General features: G+C 43.1%; 1 protein-coding gene across 5 annotated transcripts in view; it reads right to left on the reverse strand.

Moving 5' to 3' along the window:
- The window catches only part of BTRC (beta-transducin repeat containing E3 ubiquitin protein ligase), a gene marked incomplete at both ends in the record, with an annotated part of 106,014 nt that overhangs the window by 38,161 nt on the left and 46,093 nt on the right, over nt 1–21,760 (reverse strand). For 4 of the 5 annotated variants that reach the window (XM_079535203.1, XM_079535202.1, XM_079535201.1 and 1 more), the window contains one exon: nt 12,718–12,807. In XM_079535203.1, the coding sequence (XP_079391329.1) occupies nt 12,718–12,807 (90 nt within the window). Of the gene's footprint in view, nt 1–10,177; nt 10,313–12,717; nt 12,808–21,760 lie in introns of all 5 variants that reach the window. The other variant, XM_079535199.1, reaches the window with a different exon arrangement.

Here is a 21,760-nt window from a genome sequence, read left to right on the forward strand (position 1 = left end):
TATTCCATTAAACATTATTGTAGGAGATGAGATCGCAGACTCAACAGAGCTGCTCTCATTTCCTGACTGACAACTTAGCTATGCAGCCTGTAAGTTCACACATCCCATCCCCACCTTCATGGGAACTGCAAGATACATTTTAGGGATTAGTACTTCAATACACATATTGATTTCATTAGTATGGGCAAGGTTTTATAATCCTGCTAAAGAGAAACGATATTCTGTAGCACTTTGTAAATAACTGTTTGCCTGTTAAAAACTTAATACAAAATGATCTGTCTTTGAGACAAACCTGTCTTGCTAAAAATAGCAAGAAATTTTAAAGACAACAGCAAGAGCAAGGTTTTGCTAGCCCGCCTAGAACACAAGAAGACATGGGTAACTGAAACAAGCACAACACAGAGAGATTTCAGCTGGAGGTAGGAAATATTCTAATATTTAATAAAAGCGGGCTTCAAAAATAGCATCCAGAAAGACTTTTGCGCCACACAAAGCACATGAGACTGTATATACAAAGTAGATATGTGCGCTCTCTCCACATATATACGCCAAGTATAAGACTCTAGGAAGCACATGGGTGGGCACAGGATCCATGGAGCCACTTTGGCACCAGTTCCCAGGGGAATTGGGTAAGGATGGCTTCAGATGGCACAGGCCAGTACAGCTCTGTTCTCACAGCACAGACAGCACAGTCTGGGGACCAGGCTGCACATCAAGGCCTTTGCGTGGGTCAGCCCACCACCAGCTTAACAGGAGAAGGCATCCTGCTCTAAGGAGCTCCCTTCTGCGTTGGTACTGATGTTCAGGAAATTACATTCACTTAAGGAGTGTTTCAAGGAGGGCCTGAGGAAGATATGATGGTAAGCAGCAGCACTCTACACATGAAAAAAGCTCCAACGTGATCAAGCCACAGGGGTAAAGTAAAACACCTGGAGAGTGATATCCCCCAGCCTGGGGCAGCTTGCAGAGTGCAGGGCAAGGAAAGCACTTGGAAGGAGTGGGAAAGCTGCACTGAGAGAAAGCAAAACCCAAACAAGTGATGGGAAAAATACATAAGCCATTTTAAATAAAACTGACTGAAAACAGGGTTCTAAAAACTACCAAGAACTTCTAAAATTGACAAAATCAGACAGTTACAAAATCTGACCAGCAGCTGGAAAAAAATGTATCAGGTTAATAAAGAATTAAGATTTGCTGCATGTTCATTTTAACGTGTATGTCAACACTACCAGTCTGTAGGCTGCCTATTAATTCACATGTGGCATACTTACATTCATTCTGATATTACGCCCCATGCTAGGACATCCCATTACAGAGTCACGGTAGCAGCTCCATACTTAAGGTGTCAGGAGCCGGTGAATTCCGCAGCACGTTGCCTTTCCCCTCTTATTCTCTTGCAGTAGAATTACTCTGGGGCAGGAATTTGCCATTTGGTTTTCAGGCCACAAGGGAATCTCTTAGGGAACTGACAAACTGATTTAAGCAGCTGTAGAATAATTTACTGGTTTTTCTGTTTTATTAAAAGTGGAGGGAAGAGGGGGGGAAGAAGGCTTTGACATCTTTTGGTGTTTATGCAACAAGAAGAATAAGCATTTGTCTTAGAAAATGACCACTTTTTCATAGATACTGCCATTGCCTCCTGTAAGTATTGCATTTGATTGCAAATTTGGCTGCAACCACTGGCGGCTGGGAGGCACCAGTTCCCCAAGACCCATGGCTAACACAGACAGACCTGGGAAGAGAGAAGGTATCAGAGGAGCAGAACCCAAATCAGCATTAGGTGTATATAAACAAAAGCAGTGCTCAAGCAGAAAACACCCTTCAACTGGTATCACACTTCCAGATCCCCAGATGTCGAGCAAGGAAATATTAAGCAGCATTATCACATTTCACAGACAGAAGAATTGAGATGGAAAAGCACGATATGACAAAGACTAAAGGTATCTCAAAATCTGGAGCCATAATTCCTAATCTAATAAACTTCCTGTTAGGCCTTAGTGCTTATTACGAATATTTCATCCCTAGATTTCAGTTGTAAGAGCAACTTTGAACTCCTCCGCAAAAAAACGATGCTGTGAGTCCAGCCCTGGTCCCAAGAAACATGGGGAGGATTAATTAAGGCTTGTGAAGCACTCAGACTGCAGGGAAATCCCCAGGAGGAAGTTCGTATTTCCATATTCTGACCAGGGCTTGAAAGGCATGCAATAAACACAGCCTGGGGCACAGAACAAACAACACGAATAAAACAAAATACTGAGCAGCTGTTCCTTTAGCAAATACCCTCTGTCCCACACCAAACTTTATTTCTGCCTCAGGCCGCAGGGAGGGAGTGGGGAATCAGATTGAGGGAGAAATAGACTTTTACTTCAAGAGGTTAAACGGTAGCAGAGTTATAAACAAGGGAACCTGTTTGTTATAAAGGGAAATAAGACATCCTTAGCAGGCAGAACTGCCAGCTACAACAGTTACACCACCTTCCCATGCCAGAAAGTGGGATGCCTACCATGAAGGCAGCCTGCTTAAGTGTCCTAATGAGAAAAAGGAACAAAAAGCAGCACAGACGTGCAGGAGCACAGCCTCACTCCACAGCCAACACAGCTTCTTTGGGAATCACCGGGAAAGAGAGGCAATGCCTGAAAAACACAATGCAGAGAGCAAGGAAAGACGAACATGAACTGTGTTAATCAGCTGGATTCCTCTGCACTGCCAACACAAATGCTGTTTCATAGTATTTCTGATTTTCCTTCCCAGAAGTCACCCCCTAACACCACTCTTTCCTCCACAGTATTTGTTTCCTTTACAAATATGCCTATTTTTGAAAGACTGCTGTTCATTCAGAGCTGACAATCATTAATTACTGTTTCAGCTTTTAGACTGTAATTGAGAAAGCTGCTGTTTTATCAAACCTCTACAAAAAAAAACAATCAAGTCAATCTTCTCAGCAAACAGCTGCCAAACCTTTCAAATTACAACTTGTCAATAACTGAATAAACTGAAAAATATTGGTGCAAAAAAAAAAAAAAAAAAAAAAAAAAAAAACCTACCAAAAAAACCTCCCAAAATGCAAGCAGAGAAAGGAGCAGCAGGAAAGCAGCGCAGTATCTGCTCTCTGCTCCTTTTTGCTGCTGAAAGAGGCACAGCATGCATAGTATTTTTAACTAAGGAGTCTCACTGCAAATATATGCCAAGGAATCTTATTTCAAACATATACTAAATAAGGAGGGCAGTAATAAAACAGGCAGTCCCTTACTCTAATTTTATCCGTCTCCCTCCTCTTCTTTCCTTGATGCAGTGAAACTTTAAATCCAACACCAAACCCCGTCTCTCTCCTTCCTTTTTTTTTTTTTTTTTTTTTTCCTTAAACAGTGATCAACATTTTCCTAAATGACCCCCGAAAGGACCTACTTCTAAGCTACTCATTAGTAACAGCCACGTTTGCAATATTAACCTGGATGCGGCTGTTTATTAAGATCTTTTAAGGGGTTTCGAATGAAGACACACTGCCGGTGTACAGGGAGCACAGAAGGGGTAATTTAAAACCCGTGTTTTTCCTCCCCCTCGCCAAAAAAATGCCCAGCATTGTGCAGCTGTGCTGCCAGCTTCATCACTCCCTCCGTCTCCACTCTTGCTAATTAAAAGGTTGATCACAGAACAATGCTCTTCTCATTAATTTCGGCTTTCTGATTGGGCAGGATTCCCGTTCGCCCCGCCTGATCTTTTCCACACTGCTGAAGTTAATGTGACAGGAGCCCGAAGATGGATTACCCGCTGCCATATTGCCCATCACCTCCAATCAGCAGCTATCTGGGTAAACTGATTGTTCTAATTTGCTCTCATTATTTTTACAATATCAGGAGAAAATAACGCACACAGCTCACTGTCAAAGCCGTGAAAATCAGCCATTAGTTAAACCCGGGCACTGAGTGCCTTTATTAGAAGCGCTGCAGTTTATCGACGCGGCTTCTGTAAACGAAGAGAATACCTGCCCTCTCAGACACACTTTTTGGTGTGTGGTTACACGGAAAGGAAACATTTATCAGGATACTTTTGGCAACGCACGCCATCTCAGCCTGTTATCCCAACCCGCTGGCACACAGCGACGAGGAAGAACAATAGACTTGACTTCTGCAGAAAGAAGGGCAAAATATGCAGCATTACCCATGCAGCAGCCTGCCTGAACATCTCCACTATTATTTACTGCTCAAATAAATTAAATCATTTCAGCACTAATATGACAGGCCAATACATTAATACACCTCCAAAACACAGGAAATACTGTAATAGAGTGAAGACAAACATGGCATGGTGTGAGTCGTACGCACAAGGTCAACGTTTTGGGCTGGAGCATTTGTTTGGGTTTTGTTCTGCTAAGCACAGGAGCCCCGCATCAAAACCCAGCAATCAAGAGCAGGAGTTTCATGCACTAAGGGAAACCAGCACGTTCTTCAGACTGGTTCTGTTCTGTCCTACAGACTGTTCTTCCCCTACAAAAAAACACCGTGCTGCAACAACTTGGGAGTGAGTCAGAGCAGAAATGTCATTCCACACTGGAACCTCACAGGATCCCATGGCTAAGAAATGAATGAAGTATTGTTAGCAGCATGAAGTCAGGCGTTCTTACACTGCAGTGCTGCTACAAGCTACTCTCAAAATCCTGGACCTCTGACAGTCTCCACGCTGTACAAAAAGGGACCTACGTTATTTTGGCTGCTGCCTATCAGCATCTTAGCAAAGAGAAATGCTAAACAGAAGGATTAACAGAAATATGATACTTTAAATCTTGCTAAAGACAAACCTTAAACTGGTGTCTACAATGCTGTGACTCACAGTGTGCTCCAAGAGTGACAGGCAGAGCACAGAGCAGACTGATTTTACTTTTAAATAATATCTAAATTAGATTAGCTCTTTGTGTAGATCTGCATGAACCAGAGGGGACATTCATCATTGTGCCAAAAAAGTTAAATTCACTGGGGCATGCTCAAAGTGAATGGTTCTAGACCTACGTTTTATCTCTCAGATACATCATCAAGATGCTGTGCCAATATGCATGAAACCAGCTAGGAGCTGCAAGAAAGACAACGGGAGGGGAACCGGATACCAGAAACAGTTTCATTTTTCCCATTGTAGATTATGAATTGCCTGGGACAGGATCTGTGGTTTCCGTGTCTTGCAAGCACGGAGCATCCTTTCAATGTGAGCTTCTTTTTTAATATTTAAACGGATTAAATATAAGGGAGGGTATTCTCTTCCCTCCCCCTCCAAAACAGATGTAATTCTAGTTCCCCTCCCTCCCCCCGCTGTAATTTAAAACACCACAATTTTCACTACTGCTTTTTTAACATTTGTAAACCCTCATCAGCTACAGCCCTGAGTTCGGGGCGATCTTCCCTCCCTCCCAGCTTTGTTTGGCATTTCTTTTGACCCTGGCTAATGGCTTTCTCTCGGAGGGGTGTGCCACGCTTTTCTCCTTAAAATTCCTGCACTGAAAGGCTGCACCGCACCGCGCTCCACAAAACGTGCTGATGGCACAAATTACAAGCCCCCAGCCGAACGCTCCAGCCCCCACCATTCGGGCAGATTTATGTGGGCTCTTGCCGACGTTATTACAAGTCAGAGTTTATTGGGAAATTGTTACATTATGCGGAGTGTCTAACAAATTGCTTATGCTGCTATAATTGGATTACAACAGCCGCTTGCTCCCACCGGTAAGATTAGGCAAGTAGGACTCCTGCCGATCTCTGAGCGTTAGCAGTAATTTTATTTGCCTTGCCTCTCTCTTTCCTAACAACATGCCTCTTTCCCTGCCAGCTGTCTGCTGAAAAGGCACAGGCTTGTTCCTTGGCCCTAACAATGCAATTACAGCCCTGCAGATCGCACTGTTTGTGCATTAAGTACAGAGCCAAAACGAGGCGAATTGATCGTTTGACTTTTGGAGGAGCCATGTGATCTCTGCGTGCGGGTGATCCGGCATGCATCAGTGGGCAATGCTGCAGTACATGCCTGATGAGGAGCTTGCTTCGTGCCATTTCCCCTCCCCGTCTGCTCCGAACAGCAAGGACATTGGAGCCTCCCATTAATCTGGATCTGTCAATAAAGATGGGTTCCTTTTTGTCACCTCTCTTGCTAGGTTCAACTCAGCACTGATTTTGCCTTCTGAAACGTGATGCGTGGCCCCACTGACGGCATCCTCGCCGTGAGCTACAAGATGAAATGATTATTGCAGCATTTCACACCTCCAGCTTAAGCACAAGATTTGGACATATTTTTCAAACTACTTTTTTAACCTCTTGCTTTTGAAAAATACTGAAGACATTTCTAGGTAATGCAATGATTGTAACGTTTGTATCCTCTGCCATCTGAGGGTGCTGTCACTGCAGATGACTACTTGAGACGTGATGCTTCTCTCTGCCTTTACCTCTGCTTACCACAAATCCCTCACTGACTTGGATTCTGAACTGTTCTGTATTTCCATCACAAAACATCCCTACCTGATTGCTCTCTACAACAACCTGAGGAGAGGTTGTAGTGAAGTGTGGGTTGGCCTCTTCTCTTGAGTAACAGTGATAGGACAAGAAGGAATGCCTTCACATTGCACCAGGGGAGTTACCAGCTGGGTATTAGGAGAAACTTCTGCAATGAAAGAGTGCTCAGATGCTGGCACAGGCTGCCCAGGGAGGTGGTTGAATCACCATCCCTGGAGGCGTTCAAGAAACATGTAGATGTGGCACTAAGTGACATGGTCCAGCAGTCAGTATTGGTGGTAGGTAGACAGTCAATCTGGATGACCTTAGAAGTGTTTTCCAATCTTAACAATTCTATGATCCTACACTCTCACCCTGGTGAATGGTTCCTACAAGCTTAATGTGGCAGGACCTGAATCAAGACCTCAGGACTGCAATTGTTTATGCAGAGGATCCAATCACATAGCAAACATCTAGGGTAGAAGCACAGCATATGAGAACACACACTACCAATGTGCAGGGCAATTCTAATCAAGGATGTTCTGTCATTTTTATAGATTTATATCACATCTCCAGTACCTGCATACTTGGAGCACTGCAGGACAACCTTTAAATGGGACCTTGGGAGCTCTCCAGTCCATCCTCCTGCTCAAAGCAGAGTCTGTTGAAAGGGCAGTTCAGGTAGCTCAGGACTCCATCCAGCCTGCTTTTGAAAACCTTTAGGGATGATGTGCAAAGCATCCATAGGTAACCTGTTCCAGCTGACGGTCATTGTCATGAAAAAGCTTTCTTTACAGCAAGTCAAACCTGAAGGGGAGTTTCTAATTCAGGAACCTTTTAAAGATACGCTAAACTCAGCTTCACTGACCACACTATCTGCTTTCTCAAAATTCCAAACCCGGGGCTCCAAAAAATAAAAACATCTCCACTGACTTGGCTAAAATTTGGAAATTACTCTTGGTATCAAGATTTCTCACATCACATGACCATCCTCACTGTGGAGCTTTGAGAGCTGATCTCTGAATACGCCTTGAGACCCTAAGCCATAAAGCGCTTTACGACAAGTAAGCTTTATAATAACATTTCTTCAAAGTCTCTTTTTCATTTAAAAAAAAACAAGTGTAATTCTTTTTTTAATTTGTGGCTTCATTGACACGCAAAGTCATTTTGGGCGCTAAGAGAAGCAGAAATGACAACCATAGTGTTTGCATAACTGAAGACTAAAAAAGCCTGTTTACATGTAGTTTAACACTCAAAAGAAACTCTGAACAGCTGAAATGTCTTATAAATAGCTCAGACCCAGAGGAAGTGCAAACGTCTGCATTGTGAATTGTAGATCTTAATTACAGACAATGGCTGGTACGGCAAGTAGCACGGAAAAAAAAAAAAGTGAAACAGTTGCACTGTTCATGGTTGGCAATAATTCTTCAGGAAAATATTTACTATCAATCAGTTATGAGAAAAGGGACTCTGCGCTCATAAAACAGCACGTTGCTTCTCATACCAGGACCATTTTGCTTCAGCATAATCTGAATTTAAACAGCTTGTTTCCTGCGGATATAATTTTGGAAATAAATAAAACAAGTCTATCAAAATCTGGAGAATGTGTATGGTGGGGTAGGGTGGGGGAGCAGGATATCACATTTCTTCCTCAGCCATTTGCAAAGAGGTTATTAGACTGAGGCAGAGCTAAAGCCTAAAGACTGTCTTGAGCAAAAATAAATAAATAATTAGAAACCCACAATTAAGATAAAAGTAGCCACATCGCTACGAAAAGAAAATCATCGTTATGTTAACATTCTAAGACAAACCTCTGATTCTGTATACCGCTTGAGTTGTCTAAATACTCAGAATCCAGTGCTGAACTTCATGTTTCATAGCACCTTTTGAACACAAACCAACCTTCAGCCACGTCCCTGCAACACCAGCTATTCACAACACCCTCTTTCACAGAGACAACACGGAACAGAAGAGTGAAATGGCATAAGTGGTATGCCTGGACCTCTCCTGGCCCACACTGGCTGAGCAGGCATTTGTAGGCAACGGCCTCAGAAGCTGATGTCCCTGTCATGTCCCCAGCATACAAAAGGGAACACTGCTAGCAAAGGTTTTGGAGCTGGACGCATGACAGCTGACAGCCTCTCTGCATCACTGCGCAAAAGCATAATACAAAAATAAATTTAGGATGTGAAGGAACATACTTTCTCATTAAACCAGTTGAAGAAGTATCAAGAAACAACGTAGTTTGTCAGATAATATTCATTCAGGATTACAATGCTCTACTATCAATTCAAGGACTGGGAAGGTTTCAGAAGCACTGGAAAACTACGTTATCTGAAGATATACTGACTCAGCAGTGTCTCACAGCAGAACTCCAAGCTGCATGTGCTGCTCATGTAAAGTAAATGCAGCGACACTCTCAGGAAAGAGGAGCCATCAATCTGTGACATAAAGGGAGTTGAGAGTCCAAGAGGGACACTCTTCAGATCAATTTGTCCTACTGCCAACTGGAACATCCAGCCTGGAACCCTAAATGTTTGTTTGTTGAAGTGTAGCCGTGGTTTCTCCACTGCATTTCATACAAAAATTCCGAGCTCAGTGTTACTACTGTGCGGACTAGTCTAACCCGAAAAATTCTGAAGTAGAGATGCAGAAAGAACTCACAAAGAAAAGCTGGTTCCAATTAGCAGCTCCTTCCACCACTCCCCCTCTTCTTCACTGGAATCCCCCTTGAACGTAAGAGTGCAGCTACAGCTAAATAATACTATGCTTCTTTGCAAGAATATGTCCCTGGAGGACACGACACGCTTGGTTTGCTGACACCTTAAGAGGCAGGACCAGGGATCATACATGGGCATGGCAAGGAGCAAGGAGTGCTCAGCTGCATTTTGCTTTTTCCAATTTTGTTCACCTCTGGTAATAACAGGGGCTGGGAACCTGTCCCAGCTGCTGCCCAGCTCAGAGCTAAGCAGATATGCAGGGATGCTGTATGACATTTAAAAGGTGTCTCTGTGCTGTCTGTGGCTGCTACGCCGTAGGTTGTCTGGCTCTGGCACATACAGAGAAGAACTTAATGTGCAAAATGAAACTGAGAACACTTCCCTATGCAGCAGATGCAGACGAACTTGATCTGACTGCACGAGTTAATAAAAAAAACCTATCTAATGAATACAGGAAATGGGTATTGACTGCAAAACTCCATCAGATCAGCTCCTTCTCCTGCTGGGAAGCAAAAGTGCACTTTGAATTAGGAAAATATTTCCACGATCCAAGGAAGTGTACTATCCAATACTATCCAACAGACTCCAAGTGAGCAGAGCAGCAGAAGTCAAACCTAGCACAGCCCACATTATCAAAGGGTGAAACGGCAAGACCTCTATTTAAAAATATATAACCCATCTAAGCAAAGACTCAGCCAAGGAGAATGGAGACAAGCAGAGCCTCCCTCGCTGCAGGGCAAAGCATGAAGGTCACTGCACAAATCAAGTGGTCCAGGATACAGGACAGGAGCATCACAAGACTCCTAGGGACAGACCAGATGCCAGGGGATTTTTAACTGAGGATGCACCACACACCAACACCATTATCCGACCCGAAGATACTGGCTAACAAAATATGGAACAATGGGAACAGATGCTCAGTTGGACAATTTTCAATAACCCTCATTAAAACCGAACGCCCTGCCCTTGCAGCTCAGGTTCATGTTATATTTCTACCTTATTTAAGCATCTTGCACCGATTTCTGAGAAAGTCATCCAATTATGGTTGCACACCAGTACCACTGTAACAAGAAATGCTCTTGCAAATATTTTGCAGTTTCCAAAGGGAGGATTTCTGTGTGTGAGCAGCATCTATAAAAACACAATTAGAAATTACATTTGCCTTTTAAAGACATTAGGTTAAATATATATCACACTTGTTGATCACTCAGAGGCAGTGGCAACAACATGCCCAAAGATTAATGGAAGAACTCCCAGTGACATCTGTGCACCTAAATATATAATTATTAATTTATGATCACTCCTATGCAGTCTAGACATGCACATTTTGAACAATTTTTCCTGTCAAGGCTGATACTGCATTGCAGAATCAGAAAAGGTAATCATCATTTCCAAAGTAACCCTTTTTGTCCTTCAATATCACTTTTAAAAAAGCAATCAAGCAAGCAAACAAAGAAAAAAATTTACAGTACTTTCAGAAAAGTGCTGCAGACAAAGCAACTTGCATTTATGCTTTCCAGTATTCACCCTCTTGACAAAAGATTTTAATGTTCAAAGCCTTAAGACATCAATCATGGAGGATAAAACTCGCCATGTGCATAAGGCTAGGAGAAGGCCTCTGAACTCCTTAAATCCCATTTAAGCCCTTCACCGAGAGAACATTTAACAGTTGTGCCATTTGCCTATGCCATCACAGAGCCATCTGCATCTAGCTAACTGGAGTTTAAACGCTTCAACACTTCTGGAATTTGAAAGATAAGCTTTCTTAGAACCTATTTCACTTTGTTTTGCAGCTGGGAAGGCGGGGAAAGGGGTACAACAGCCAGACAATGCAGTTCTAGGGGAAATACATCCCTGTAAGAGTCCTTCTTTTACATATATTATATAATCATACAGTGTATGGAGACACAATACTTAAGAACATACAACTTTCTATCTCCAGAGTGACAGTTCAGATTTATCCTCAATAACACGAAACAAGACTTGCCAATCTACTTCCAAACTTGCCTATTTCTCTTACCATGACCCCACTGAATAGGCTGCTTCAGGACACTCAATTATTTGGGACACTGGGAAGTTAAAGGTATGTCATCTCAGTTTAAAGAGGCATCACCTAAATTAGCAGTAATTCCTGCACATCCTGCTCCTCAGTAAGAAGATCAGGATGGTGTACAGTACATGGCATTGAGTGGGTTTACTCCTAGCTAGCTCGCTGTGAGTTGCTCCACTGGCATCAGAATAGTGCTGTATGCTGATATAATTCAGTAAGAGCCAATTCAAGAGTTTCACTTTGTATCGTGAAGGGCCTGAGGAAGCAACATGCAAAACCAACTGTCTTAAGCTAGGAAAGCAGATTTCAGGATTCAATATTAGCACTTTGTACCAGGATTGGTAACTTGTTTCTGAAGTGCATGCCCACTGAAAGGCAACCTCGCATGGCAAGAGCAGTTTACAAGTGCGAAGTCACCTGAATGCACCATGGCAAACTTTTATGGTGGCCAATTCAGAAAAAAAGAAAATAAAAGTAATGGGACATCCAAATTTCACTAGAAAAATTCCAAAGAAAAGATTTAGCTGGGATTAGCTTAAAAGTCAATACAAAAGCAGGCCTTGAAGAGACAAGGCACCTTTAAAGTATGGGGAAAAGGGGGACTTCAAGAATATCAAGGAATTTAAAACAGTGAAAGAGAAAACAGGCTTTCGAGTGGTCAGGTCGTGGTGACAGAGAGCTACAAAATGCCAGCTGGTTTCAGTAACAGATGGCTGTGTGCACTGATCTGTCCTGCATGCCCATTCTAACCCTCCTCACAGTGGAAACACGAAGCTTACACAAGGCTAAGTACATCCTTCACACAGCCTTTTTATACTTATTGCATCATGGTTCAAATGTTTTCCATTCACAAATAACTTTGCATGTATCTTATTTTACTCCAGTTATGCTGAATTTTAAGAAAAGAGGGTGGCTAATGGCACCTCCTCTGTTCCAGTCACACCTAGTACAATTTTCAAGGAATGTATTTTCTCTGATGCATGAATATATCTATTTTCTTACCATTCTGACTGTGCTTCCCTCTTCCTTTCCTAAATAGAGCATTCACTGGATTTTAGTTAAAGGGCTTTTATTAACAACTCTTTGCACACATTCCTTCTGGCAGCTAAGAAAGGGCGCCATGACACAGAGTTCTCATGCTTTGTATATTTTATATATAGAGATCAGCATCTATCTGGACATTTATCACGTGTAGTTGCCACAGCTAATCACATGGCAGGAACAGCTCATCCCACTGCAAAAGCCTACCTGGGTAGCAGAATAAACTCTTCTACCCTAGATCGCTCAGGACTCAAGTAACCATTTCCAACAGAGGAAAACAGCACATCTCAAACTCTACCCCAAAGGATGGAAAAACCTACCTCAAGTAGTTACTTTCCATTTAAACACTTTTCCTAACTGTCATCCTTAACAAGAATTTTTCTTTGATTAACAGTGAATTGAATGCTAAAGAACCTCTCAAAACCAAAGCCATTCTGTTACTTACTTTGGCCACACAATTTTCAGTCTTCATAGCCGTGCTTCCTAGACATACTGTTTCCTGGTTTAAGCACAGTCTGGCACAGCTGTTGTAGGTCTGCAGAAAGATTAAAATGGTTATGAATAGAAGACGACAATTTTCTTTCAGGCACCATATTTTTGGCACCAGAATCCACGACAACACTGCTACATTTCCTTTTTCCTACGGTGTAATAATTTCAAGCCAAAATAAACTAGTTTACAGCAAAAATCTATGTTGAGGGCATGCCTGTTCTCTGAGAAGCTGTGCAGTTTTATAGTTCTGAGATACGCAGATTGAAGGGATTTTTTTTTTTTTACTGTGACTACAATTAAACTTGGATGAAGTGACTCTTTAAACTAAAATGTCTGAAGAACTCAAGAGTTTCTAATGAAGGTTTTCAGCACCTTGTTAATGACTACTTGATGAAGCTCACGTTTACTGAAAGGAGAAGGACAGTAGTTCCTAGAAGTCCCAGTACTTGATTAAAACCCCAGTGTGCTATGCCTGGTGCTAACAAAAGACTATTCCCCACCCCCAAAGAACCCACAATTTATGTGCTGACCAAAAGACACAGGAAAAAAAAAAAACAGCGTGGCAGTCAGCAGATGGTATCAGCTGCCTTAACCAGTGCAGTATCTGGGGGAACACTACAGAGCAGGACTGGTCTGTCACTGCTTACAAGGGACTGCAACTCCTGCCTGCATCCAGGAGGAGAAACAGAAATTTCCAGGCCCAAATCCTTTCCAGCACCATTTGGCTGAGCAGGGTGCATCTTTCAGCATCTTCCATCTTTCAGCAGGGAGGTTTGCATTCAAACCAGGATTAGGCTGCGAGCAAACAGAAGGCTGAGGGACTCAACTCTGCCTCCTGCAAATATTTGCCAACGTCATAAAACTATCACTCTGGTATGCACAGCACTTTTTTCTCAGAAGAAGGATCAGAATGGCATAAACTATAATAAATTGTGGCTTAGATGCAGTGGCTCAAGTGGTGGACAGAAAAGTTGACACCATCTGCTCTGTGCCGACGTTCAGACAATACCACACAGACTTCATTTCATCAGCATCACATCAGTTAAATTCCACCAGGCTCTGAAGGTGGAAAACCGTGAAGAGTTGGTAATATTCTTTGTTCATTATTGACATTTGTGTAATTTAACCCACTTATTGTAAATCTGTGATCTCCCTCGTTTGCATTTGCATTCCCAGCATTCCAGTAGCAGCATTTCTGCCCAGTGTACCTCGTATATACTGCAATTTCAATGAGAGGCTCAAAGAAAGCTAATACCAACTGCACTTTGCAGATGAAAAGCTCAGTCACAAAAGCATTTACTGAAAGAAACATGGAAGCCTATGGCTTCCTGAACTCAACCATGAACCAACTCACATCTTTTTAGTCTTTTTCCTCCCAGAACAGGTATCAAAAGGCTTGGTAACAAGCCAGCTTTTTAAAAGGCAAGCTTACAGCAAGCCTTCTATCACATACACAAATAGAGTGGATAATCCAAATATAGTATGTAAAATAATAAAGGCAAAAAAAAAGAGCTTTTTGAGAAGGGAGCTCACTACATCACTGTTCAAAAGTAGGATACGTGACAGACACAAATAATTATTCCACTATACCATTTATTTTTTATTACTTTTACCCTCGTATTACACCTTAGCATGGACAGCACCAAGACAATTTCCAACATAACTCGTTCATCAAATCCCACAGGATCTGGTGACACTTGATGGAACTAATGGAGTACTTAAAAATAACAATAAAGAGGAACAAAAGGAACTCGTTCATTAGACCTGATAGCAGCCTTTCAGTATGTAAAGAATGAGTATAGGAAAGAAGGGGACAGACCCTTTAGCGCAGTCTGCCGTAACAGGACAAGAAATGGTTTCAAAATAAAAGAGAGGAGATTCAGACTGGATATAAAGAAGTAGTTTTTTTTCCAATACAGTCAATGAGGCACTGGCACAGGTTGCCCAGAAAGGGGGGTGGATACCCCAACTCTGGAGATGCCCAAAGCCAGGCTGGAGGGGCTCTGAGCACCTGGTGGAGCTGTAGGTGTCCCTGTTCAGTGCAGGGGAGTTGGACCAGATGCCTTTAGGGGTCCCTTCCAAATCAAATGACTCCATGATTCTCTGATTATATACCTGGAGATCTGCAGCTCGCTTCCATGGGATACTATGGAGAGAAACGTAAGAAGTAAAAATAGGAATTAAATGAGCTCTGGGAGAACATGTCCAGAGTATGGGCCAGGATATCCCCTGGACATCCCCAGTGCCGTCTGCCGTCATTCTGCAGCATCTTCCACTGGGCACTCCCATGTGTGTCCCTCTGCCCCTGCAGCACAAACCAACAAGTCTTAAATCCCTCTCAAGCTTTTCAGCCACACAAATGAGACAAGAACATATTTTTATTGTGAGGGCCAACATTTGTACAGTAACTTTATTATGTAAAGATCTACGTAAGCATCAAGTTGCCAGACAACCATTCAGTCCTTCGGCAGCTCTTTGTTTCTCAATTAAAGGAAAGCTAAGAGGAATCAACCCATCAGGATGCAGAACTGAGAATCAAACACGCGAGCAGTGATCAGCACTTCAACACCCGTTATTACGTTTGCACATTTACAAAGTTCTCCTGGTCTTTTTCTCACATTCTCAGAGAATGTGAGAAATTATTAGCTGTGTGATGAATAGAGACGCTAAAGATGCATATGCAAGATCTACAACGTGGTCAAATAACCTCAAGCAAAAATACTGAACACCACTCCTGGAGGCATCCAAGGCCATGCTGGATGTGGTTCTTGGCAGTCTGGTCTAGTGGTTTGCAATAATGCACACAGCAGTGGGTTCACAATCAGATTATCATTACGGTCCTTTTCAACCCAGGCCATTCTATAATCTGTGATCTAGTTCTGCCCTAACATCCACGAAAAAAGAAAAGAAGTCATGTCGCTCTAGCGGGTCTCAAAGGAAATGTTATGGTAATGTTGAGAAGATGCAGCATTTGGCTCATGAAGAGCAGTCATGAGGAGCCAGGAGAATACATGAGGCGCATGGAGGTATTGCTGTATGGATATCTCCTACTGTTTCTCTGCAGGCAGCAGTTACCAGCTGCTGTGAGACACAAGATCACTAAAGATGTGGTTTCATCTGGCATTGTCACGTTGTGTTTGCACACCAACAGTTTCTAGTGAGCAGGCTGAACAGAAAAGAGAACAATTGTCAAGTCACTGGATAATAACAGAGATAATCCAGCTGAAACACTTCATGGTGCCTCACGATACACTGCAAAATATCAGAGCACTCCTTTTGTTGCCTCAGATGACTGTAGGAACACTGACTACTCTGGAAGAAAAATGAGAACATCAAACCCCGAACCAGCCCTCAGAAAAGCAAATTTCTCAGCTCATCTTTAAAGCTCGACCCTTTTATGCATCTCATCTGATTTGCACCAGAACCGTTCAGGTTTCTCTTCACCTTTCATCAAGATAAGAGGTTTCCTTGCCAAGGAAAGCAGTCTGAAATGGCAGCCTGGTTCAACGCCACAGGCGGATAGCTTTGCGTTGGAGTGCTTTAATATGTTTTTATATTGCATATAAAGCATGCAAACATAAACCAGTTTGTTGAAAACTACCTTCTTAGTGGAAGCCGGCTGTAATTCTGAACAAGTTTTCAATTTTCGCACTGCTGCTAGGGTAAAACATTTTAAAGAGTTTAATTTTTACAGAGGCTTCAATGACACAAGATTATCTAACAAAGTAATGGTTAATCAATAGAGGGTTTAGTTGTCAGGTGAAACATATAACACACTAAAAGGGATTGATTGCAAGGCTCCTCCTTATTTACTAGGAGGTATATATTTAAAATGACACAAACTTGTTACCAAGCCGCATTCCTTTAACCTTGCAAAAGCCGTTTGAGAACGGTGTTAAGCAGCCCTACAGCAAAACAAGCTCTAATGAGAAAAAAACCCTAGGAATATATGGTGGCACCAAATCATGTCAGAAGCAGGGGACCACAAAGCTGTATCCACTCTCAGCCAAAGGCTCAAAACGCCACAGAGACGCGAGGCTATAGTTCACTAAAGATAGAGCTGGATCTGATCTCATTCCATAGGAGTCTTTGGTTACATTTTTCTTTTTAAAGAACGCACGGTGCTGCTCTCTGACACAAACACGGAACCATCCTCCCCGCGTCGGTGAGGCTCGGGATGAAGGTGGAATGCCAACTGACGGCTGGAACCCCAGGCTGAGCTGCGAGCGTGCGCCTCGTCTCAACCCCAACTCCCCGGCCATTTATTCAGAGAATCCCCAGTCCCTGAACAAAACTCCACTTTTTAATAGAAGCTGCAGCCCAGGAGCTCAATAAGATTTCCCCCCCCCTCAATAGTTAATAATTACATGATTTATCAGAGAAAGATAACACTAATAAAAACGCGGCCAAACGACAAAACCCACACCCTCCCTCCAAGTCATTTTCAGGGAAAAGATTATTAAACTGTTCTTTTTGAACAAGGGCTTCTGTAGCTGAGCACAAATTGCCAAACGGTTAGAAAAAAAGTTATTAGACTCCGAAGAATTGAGCAGAAGTGGGAAGTTATATAAACAAATCACTCCAGCAGATTTGGAAAGATCGCTTTCATCTCACTTAGAGCCTTAGGAGACTTGCATTAATTACCCTTTAAAGGTCTTTCACATGGACTATTTAAAATAAACGCAATTTATTTATTTATTTCAAATGAGGTGCTTCTTCCGAAAGAATTAAGTAATCTCAACAAATTTAAAAACGTTTTTATAAGCAGGTAATTAAAAAGAAGACTAGAATCAAGGCAAGCTGTAAGACATTACCAGCCATTTGCCGCAATTATTTTCCGAAGCCTAAGTTTTTGGTGCCCGTAGCCCAGCCCGCGGAAAGGACAGTCGCCACAGAAAGCCATAAGCCGAAATAATGACCAGCCAAACAAAAAAAAACAGATCATTCACGGCGTTTTCCCCAAAGCACAGTTTGTCATATTGCAATTACACCTTGCCTACTGCAAAAGGCAGAGTCCTTAATATTGCCACTAGAGGGAAGAAGTGTCTCAACACATGGCGATGGTAGTTGGGGAGTGGGGTTTTTTTGAGCAATTACCATAACAAAGCTCCCTTGGCTGTGTGTACCTTCTAATTACTCAGTACAATTAAAATGACTTACCTAAAACAAACAGCAAAAAGAGAGGCCCCTAAAACAAAAAACCTCACCACAATACAAACAAAAAGCCTCACTCCAATCTGCCTGTTATCTGAAATTACATTAAAGATGAAGATCTTTCTTTCCTCATCCATCAATGCACAGGGGCAAAGAAAAAAAAGTAATGTCACAATGCCCAAACACCACAGGGTCTGTTCAGCCAAGTAAAAGCATTAAGACCAACAAAAACAAAGAGCAAAGAGAACTACATCTCTCGTTAAAATAAAGAACAAAAAAAGAAAAAAAGGAAATGTCGTGGTATTTAGCCATCTGGTAGCTGCTTGAAAACAAATTGTCCTCAAAAGAGCAGAAATACAGTATGTCTTCTCTCAGTTCACTGGCTTATGAATCAAGATGACTTCTTTTTTTTCCCCCTTTAATTCAGGCACAGCAGTGTTAGACTTTGTGCTGCCGCCCAGCCCTCTCTTGTCCCGCCGTGCAAAAATGGCCATCCCCATCAGAACCGCTTTCTGCAACGTGGACGCAGCATTTGCAGCCTTTCAGGATCCATCTCGTTGGGCCCATTGTTCCAAATCCCCCCGGATTTTTCTTTTCCTGACAGCTACTCGATGATTTTTTCTACCCTTAAATCTTTCATTTTATAAGGCGCGTCATTAAGGGAAGATGGCAGCCAAGCGATTTTTCTTCCCATTGACAATTTGTGACATTTCTCCAGCAGCGTGCAAGGTGTTGAAAACCTGGCAGCTGTTACCTCCCGGGATGAAGCTCCTTTTTTATCCTCCCTTGACAGTTTAACTCAATGGGTCAGCACCTTTAAAGACTGCAAAGTACCACTGAAGTGGATGGAGGCTTGAATTACTGCTCCCTCCCTAATCAATGTAAACCCTCGCTGCAGGTGAAACTCTTCATCTATAGAGGTGCATGGGGGAGGAAAATGTAATGCCCTGAGCCAGATGGTTCTCATCTTGTTTTTTTAAAGAAGAAAGGAACAAGCTAACAAGGGGACAGCTACTTTGTTAGCTCCTTGGCCTCTCTCATGGCTTTGGATCCCCAGGGTTCCAGCCACACAAGAGAAAGAATACAGAAAAACATAAACACTTAAACATAACTAAGGGGCTGGCAACACGCTGCTTTCAAAGACTTGAGAGTCCTGTTCAGCGCTTTATTTATCACTGCCCACATTCTTTGGATGGTAAGTGGACGTGGACACAAAAGACAGGGGGAGCAGACAACACTTGCAATTTACTCAATTACACAGGAATGCAGAAATGCAGCAGGGTGACAGATTCCTATTAGCACTACTGCTGAAAGAGCCCAGTGGCCTTTCTACCACGAGGCAGCATTCCACTGTAACTCCAGCTCCACTACAGCCCAGGTTGGCTCGTTCGTTACCACACACGGAGCATTACAGACAAACGGAAATTATTTTTTCCTTTTGTTTGAGAACAAAATATAAATAATAAATACAGTAAGTTCAGGATGTGTTTCTAGTGATTTTAGAAGGCTTTTTTCAATCAGCACCTCCCTACTTGCAAGCACTAACAAGGTAAAAGCTGAGGTGTGCAGGACAACGCTATTGACCTGGTTGCACCTGCACTCTGCCAGGTGAATCAGAAGGGCAATGCCTTCCCCAAGGGCTGGAGGAGCCTTGCTCCTTCCCACCATGCGGCTGTTCCCACTGCAGAAACAGACGAAACACTCCTGGAGAGCACTTCTGAGCAGCCCCGTGGGCAGGACGAGGCCAGCAGAAAGGGCTGGCTGCTGCTGCTTTTTGTCTTTCTTTTGCTCTGCCTTCTTTAGCTGCTTTCTAACAGTTTGCCCGTGTATGACTTTAAGCCCTTTAAGAGTGGAATGTGTCTACCTGAACACCAAAACAGCGGCTAGAGCATGTCTTAGGTGCTACATGTAATTTTACAAAACGATCTCAAATCCACAGGAGCGAATTGAGGCAACATTCTGTGCCAAAACGCTAGCAGGAAAACAACCCTGAAAATGCAGAGGGGCTTGCCTGAATGGGGAGCAGGCTGGGATTTTTCCCCGGACTTCCATCTGGAGGCTTGATGAGCGACAGCAGAGAGCCAGGTGAGCTTTGCAGAGGGTTGCAGGAGGGAGGCCGCAGCAAGCTGCCGGCATTTCCCCCCGTGGCACCCCGACAGCCCCCAGGAGCACAGCGCAAGGCACTTCGTCATCGCCCCGCCAGGGGACGAAGGGCAGGGCTCTAAGCAAGCCGCATTGTGCCCGTCTTCTTTAAAAACCAGAGAGGTAATCAAGTTCAGGGCAGCCCTGGACAGCTGCCCTGTGACCTATTCATGTTGACCCCCGCTATTCATCACTTTCCTTAGGACTGCGAGGGCAAGCTCCCGGGGAGTGACCACCACAATAGACAGATAGGAGCCAACAATAATACGGTTCCCGCAAAAAAAAACAGATGGCACCGCAATAAATTTACAAATCTGCATTCATGGCTCTGTTAAAAACACCCAGAAGCTAAAAGGCTGGAGGGGCCCCCAGAGAGCTTCCCCCCTGCCCAGTTTCTAAAGGCCGGCTCTCTCCCCAAGACTATTGAGCTCGTGTTCTTCATAAATGAAGAATGGAGACGTAGCCCTTAAAATAACAAATGCCTGACCCAATCAATCTAGCGTTTGGGGCTAACACTAAATGATAGGCACTGAAAACTAATTATGTTTTTTGGCAACGAAGTTGAATTAAAATGGAAACACACAGGTTAAAAAGGCACTGAAGCATTTGCGAGTCCCTTTGAAAGGGCGGCACGCACACACACACGCTCACACGCAGGGCTTCAAACAGGAACCTGATTCAATAACTCATGCATTTATTTTTAAAATGAATCAGATTAGTCCCATGTGTGACCTGCCGGTCCATCTGTATGAGCTGGACTTAATGGGCACTCTTCTCACGCTTACTTCAGTTTGAAGTATGAGAGAGATAAATTTAGTTTAATTTTCAACAGATCAAGCTATCCATTTTCCAAATGGACCATCTGGATCAGCCTATTAAAATTAATTTATAACTTTGCAGTGTGAAAATTCGTTTGTTAGCTTAAATAAAGTTGCCAGAAACTTTTGCCACTCATCATTGTTTTTTTTCTGAAGTTTTTGTCCTACAATTGTCAGTTTACCCCTTCAAAATGTAATTCTGTCAGATCACGCGCCCAACAAGAACTGAGCATTTGCATCCATAATTCAAAACCTGCCACAGCTTAGATCTTTTTCCTGTTCCAGCTATCAGAGTCAAGTTCATTGCCTGTTCCTGCTTCTGTTGCCACTGCTGATCTCCGTGTCCCCTGTGCCCTGCAGACCCTCCTGGCAAGCCATGGTTCCCACCTGCACAGCTCCACATGTTGGCACTTCTGAAGGTAACCTTGTACAACAACCACCTGAGTCAACAGAAGGGTTCCATTTCTAGTAACAAGTCCACAGCACTGAGCTATGGGGGACTTCAGCCCCTGTGCACAACTTCAGGTGCACAAACAAGCACCTTTTTGTTACCTCCACCTCCAGGTACGTCTGTTCCACAAACCCTCCTGAGGACACGTTAATGGCCAAGGCTGCATACCAGCACAGCAACCAAGAAACAGCACCGCACCTCTGCTTGCACACATCAGCAGGTGAACATACCAACGCATCACACCTCCCCTGAAGCGGTCTGTTGCATCTCATTCACTTTCTCTAACAAATCAGTAAGGACAGAACACAGGGACACTTTCAGTAGAAAGACCATGGAAGTAAACAGATCTCCCCCTCTCTCCACACACACACATTCGTTGCTTCTGTGCAGGAGGCCCATGTTTCTCAATAATGAAATTTCAACAGCAGTAT

This window comes from Tetrao urogallus (genome assembly GCF_951394365.1).
Source record: "Tetrao urogallus genome assembly, chromosome: 5".
Lineage (NCBI taxonomy): Eukaryota > Metazoa > Chordata > Aves > Galliformes > Phasianidae > Tetrao > Tetrao urogallus.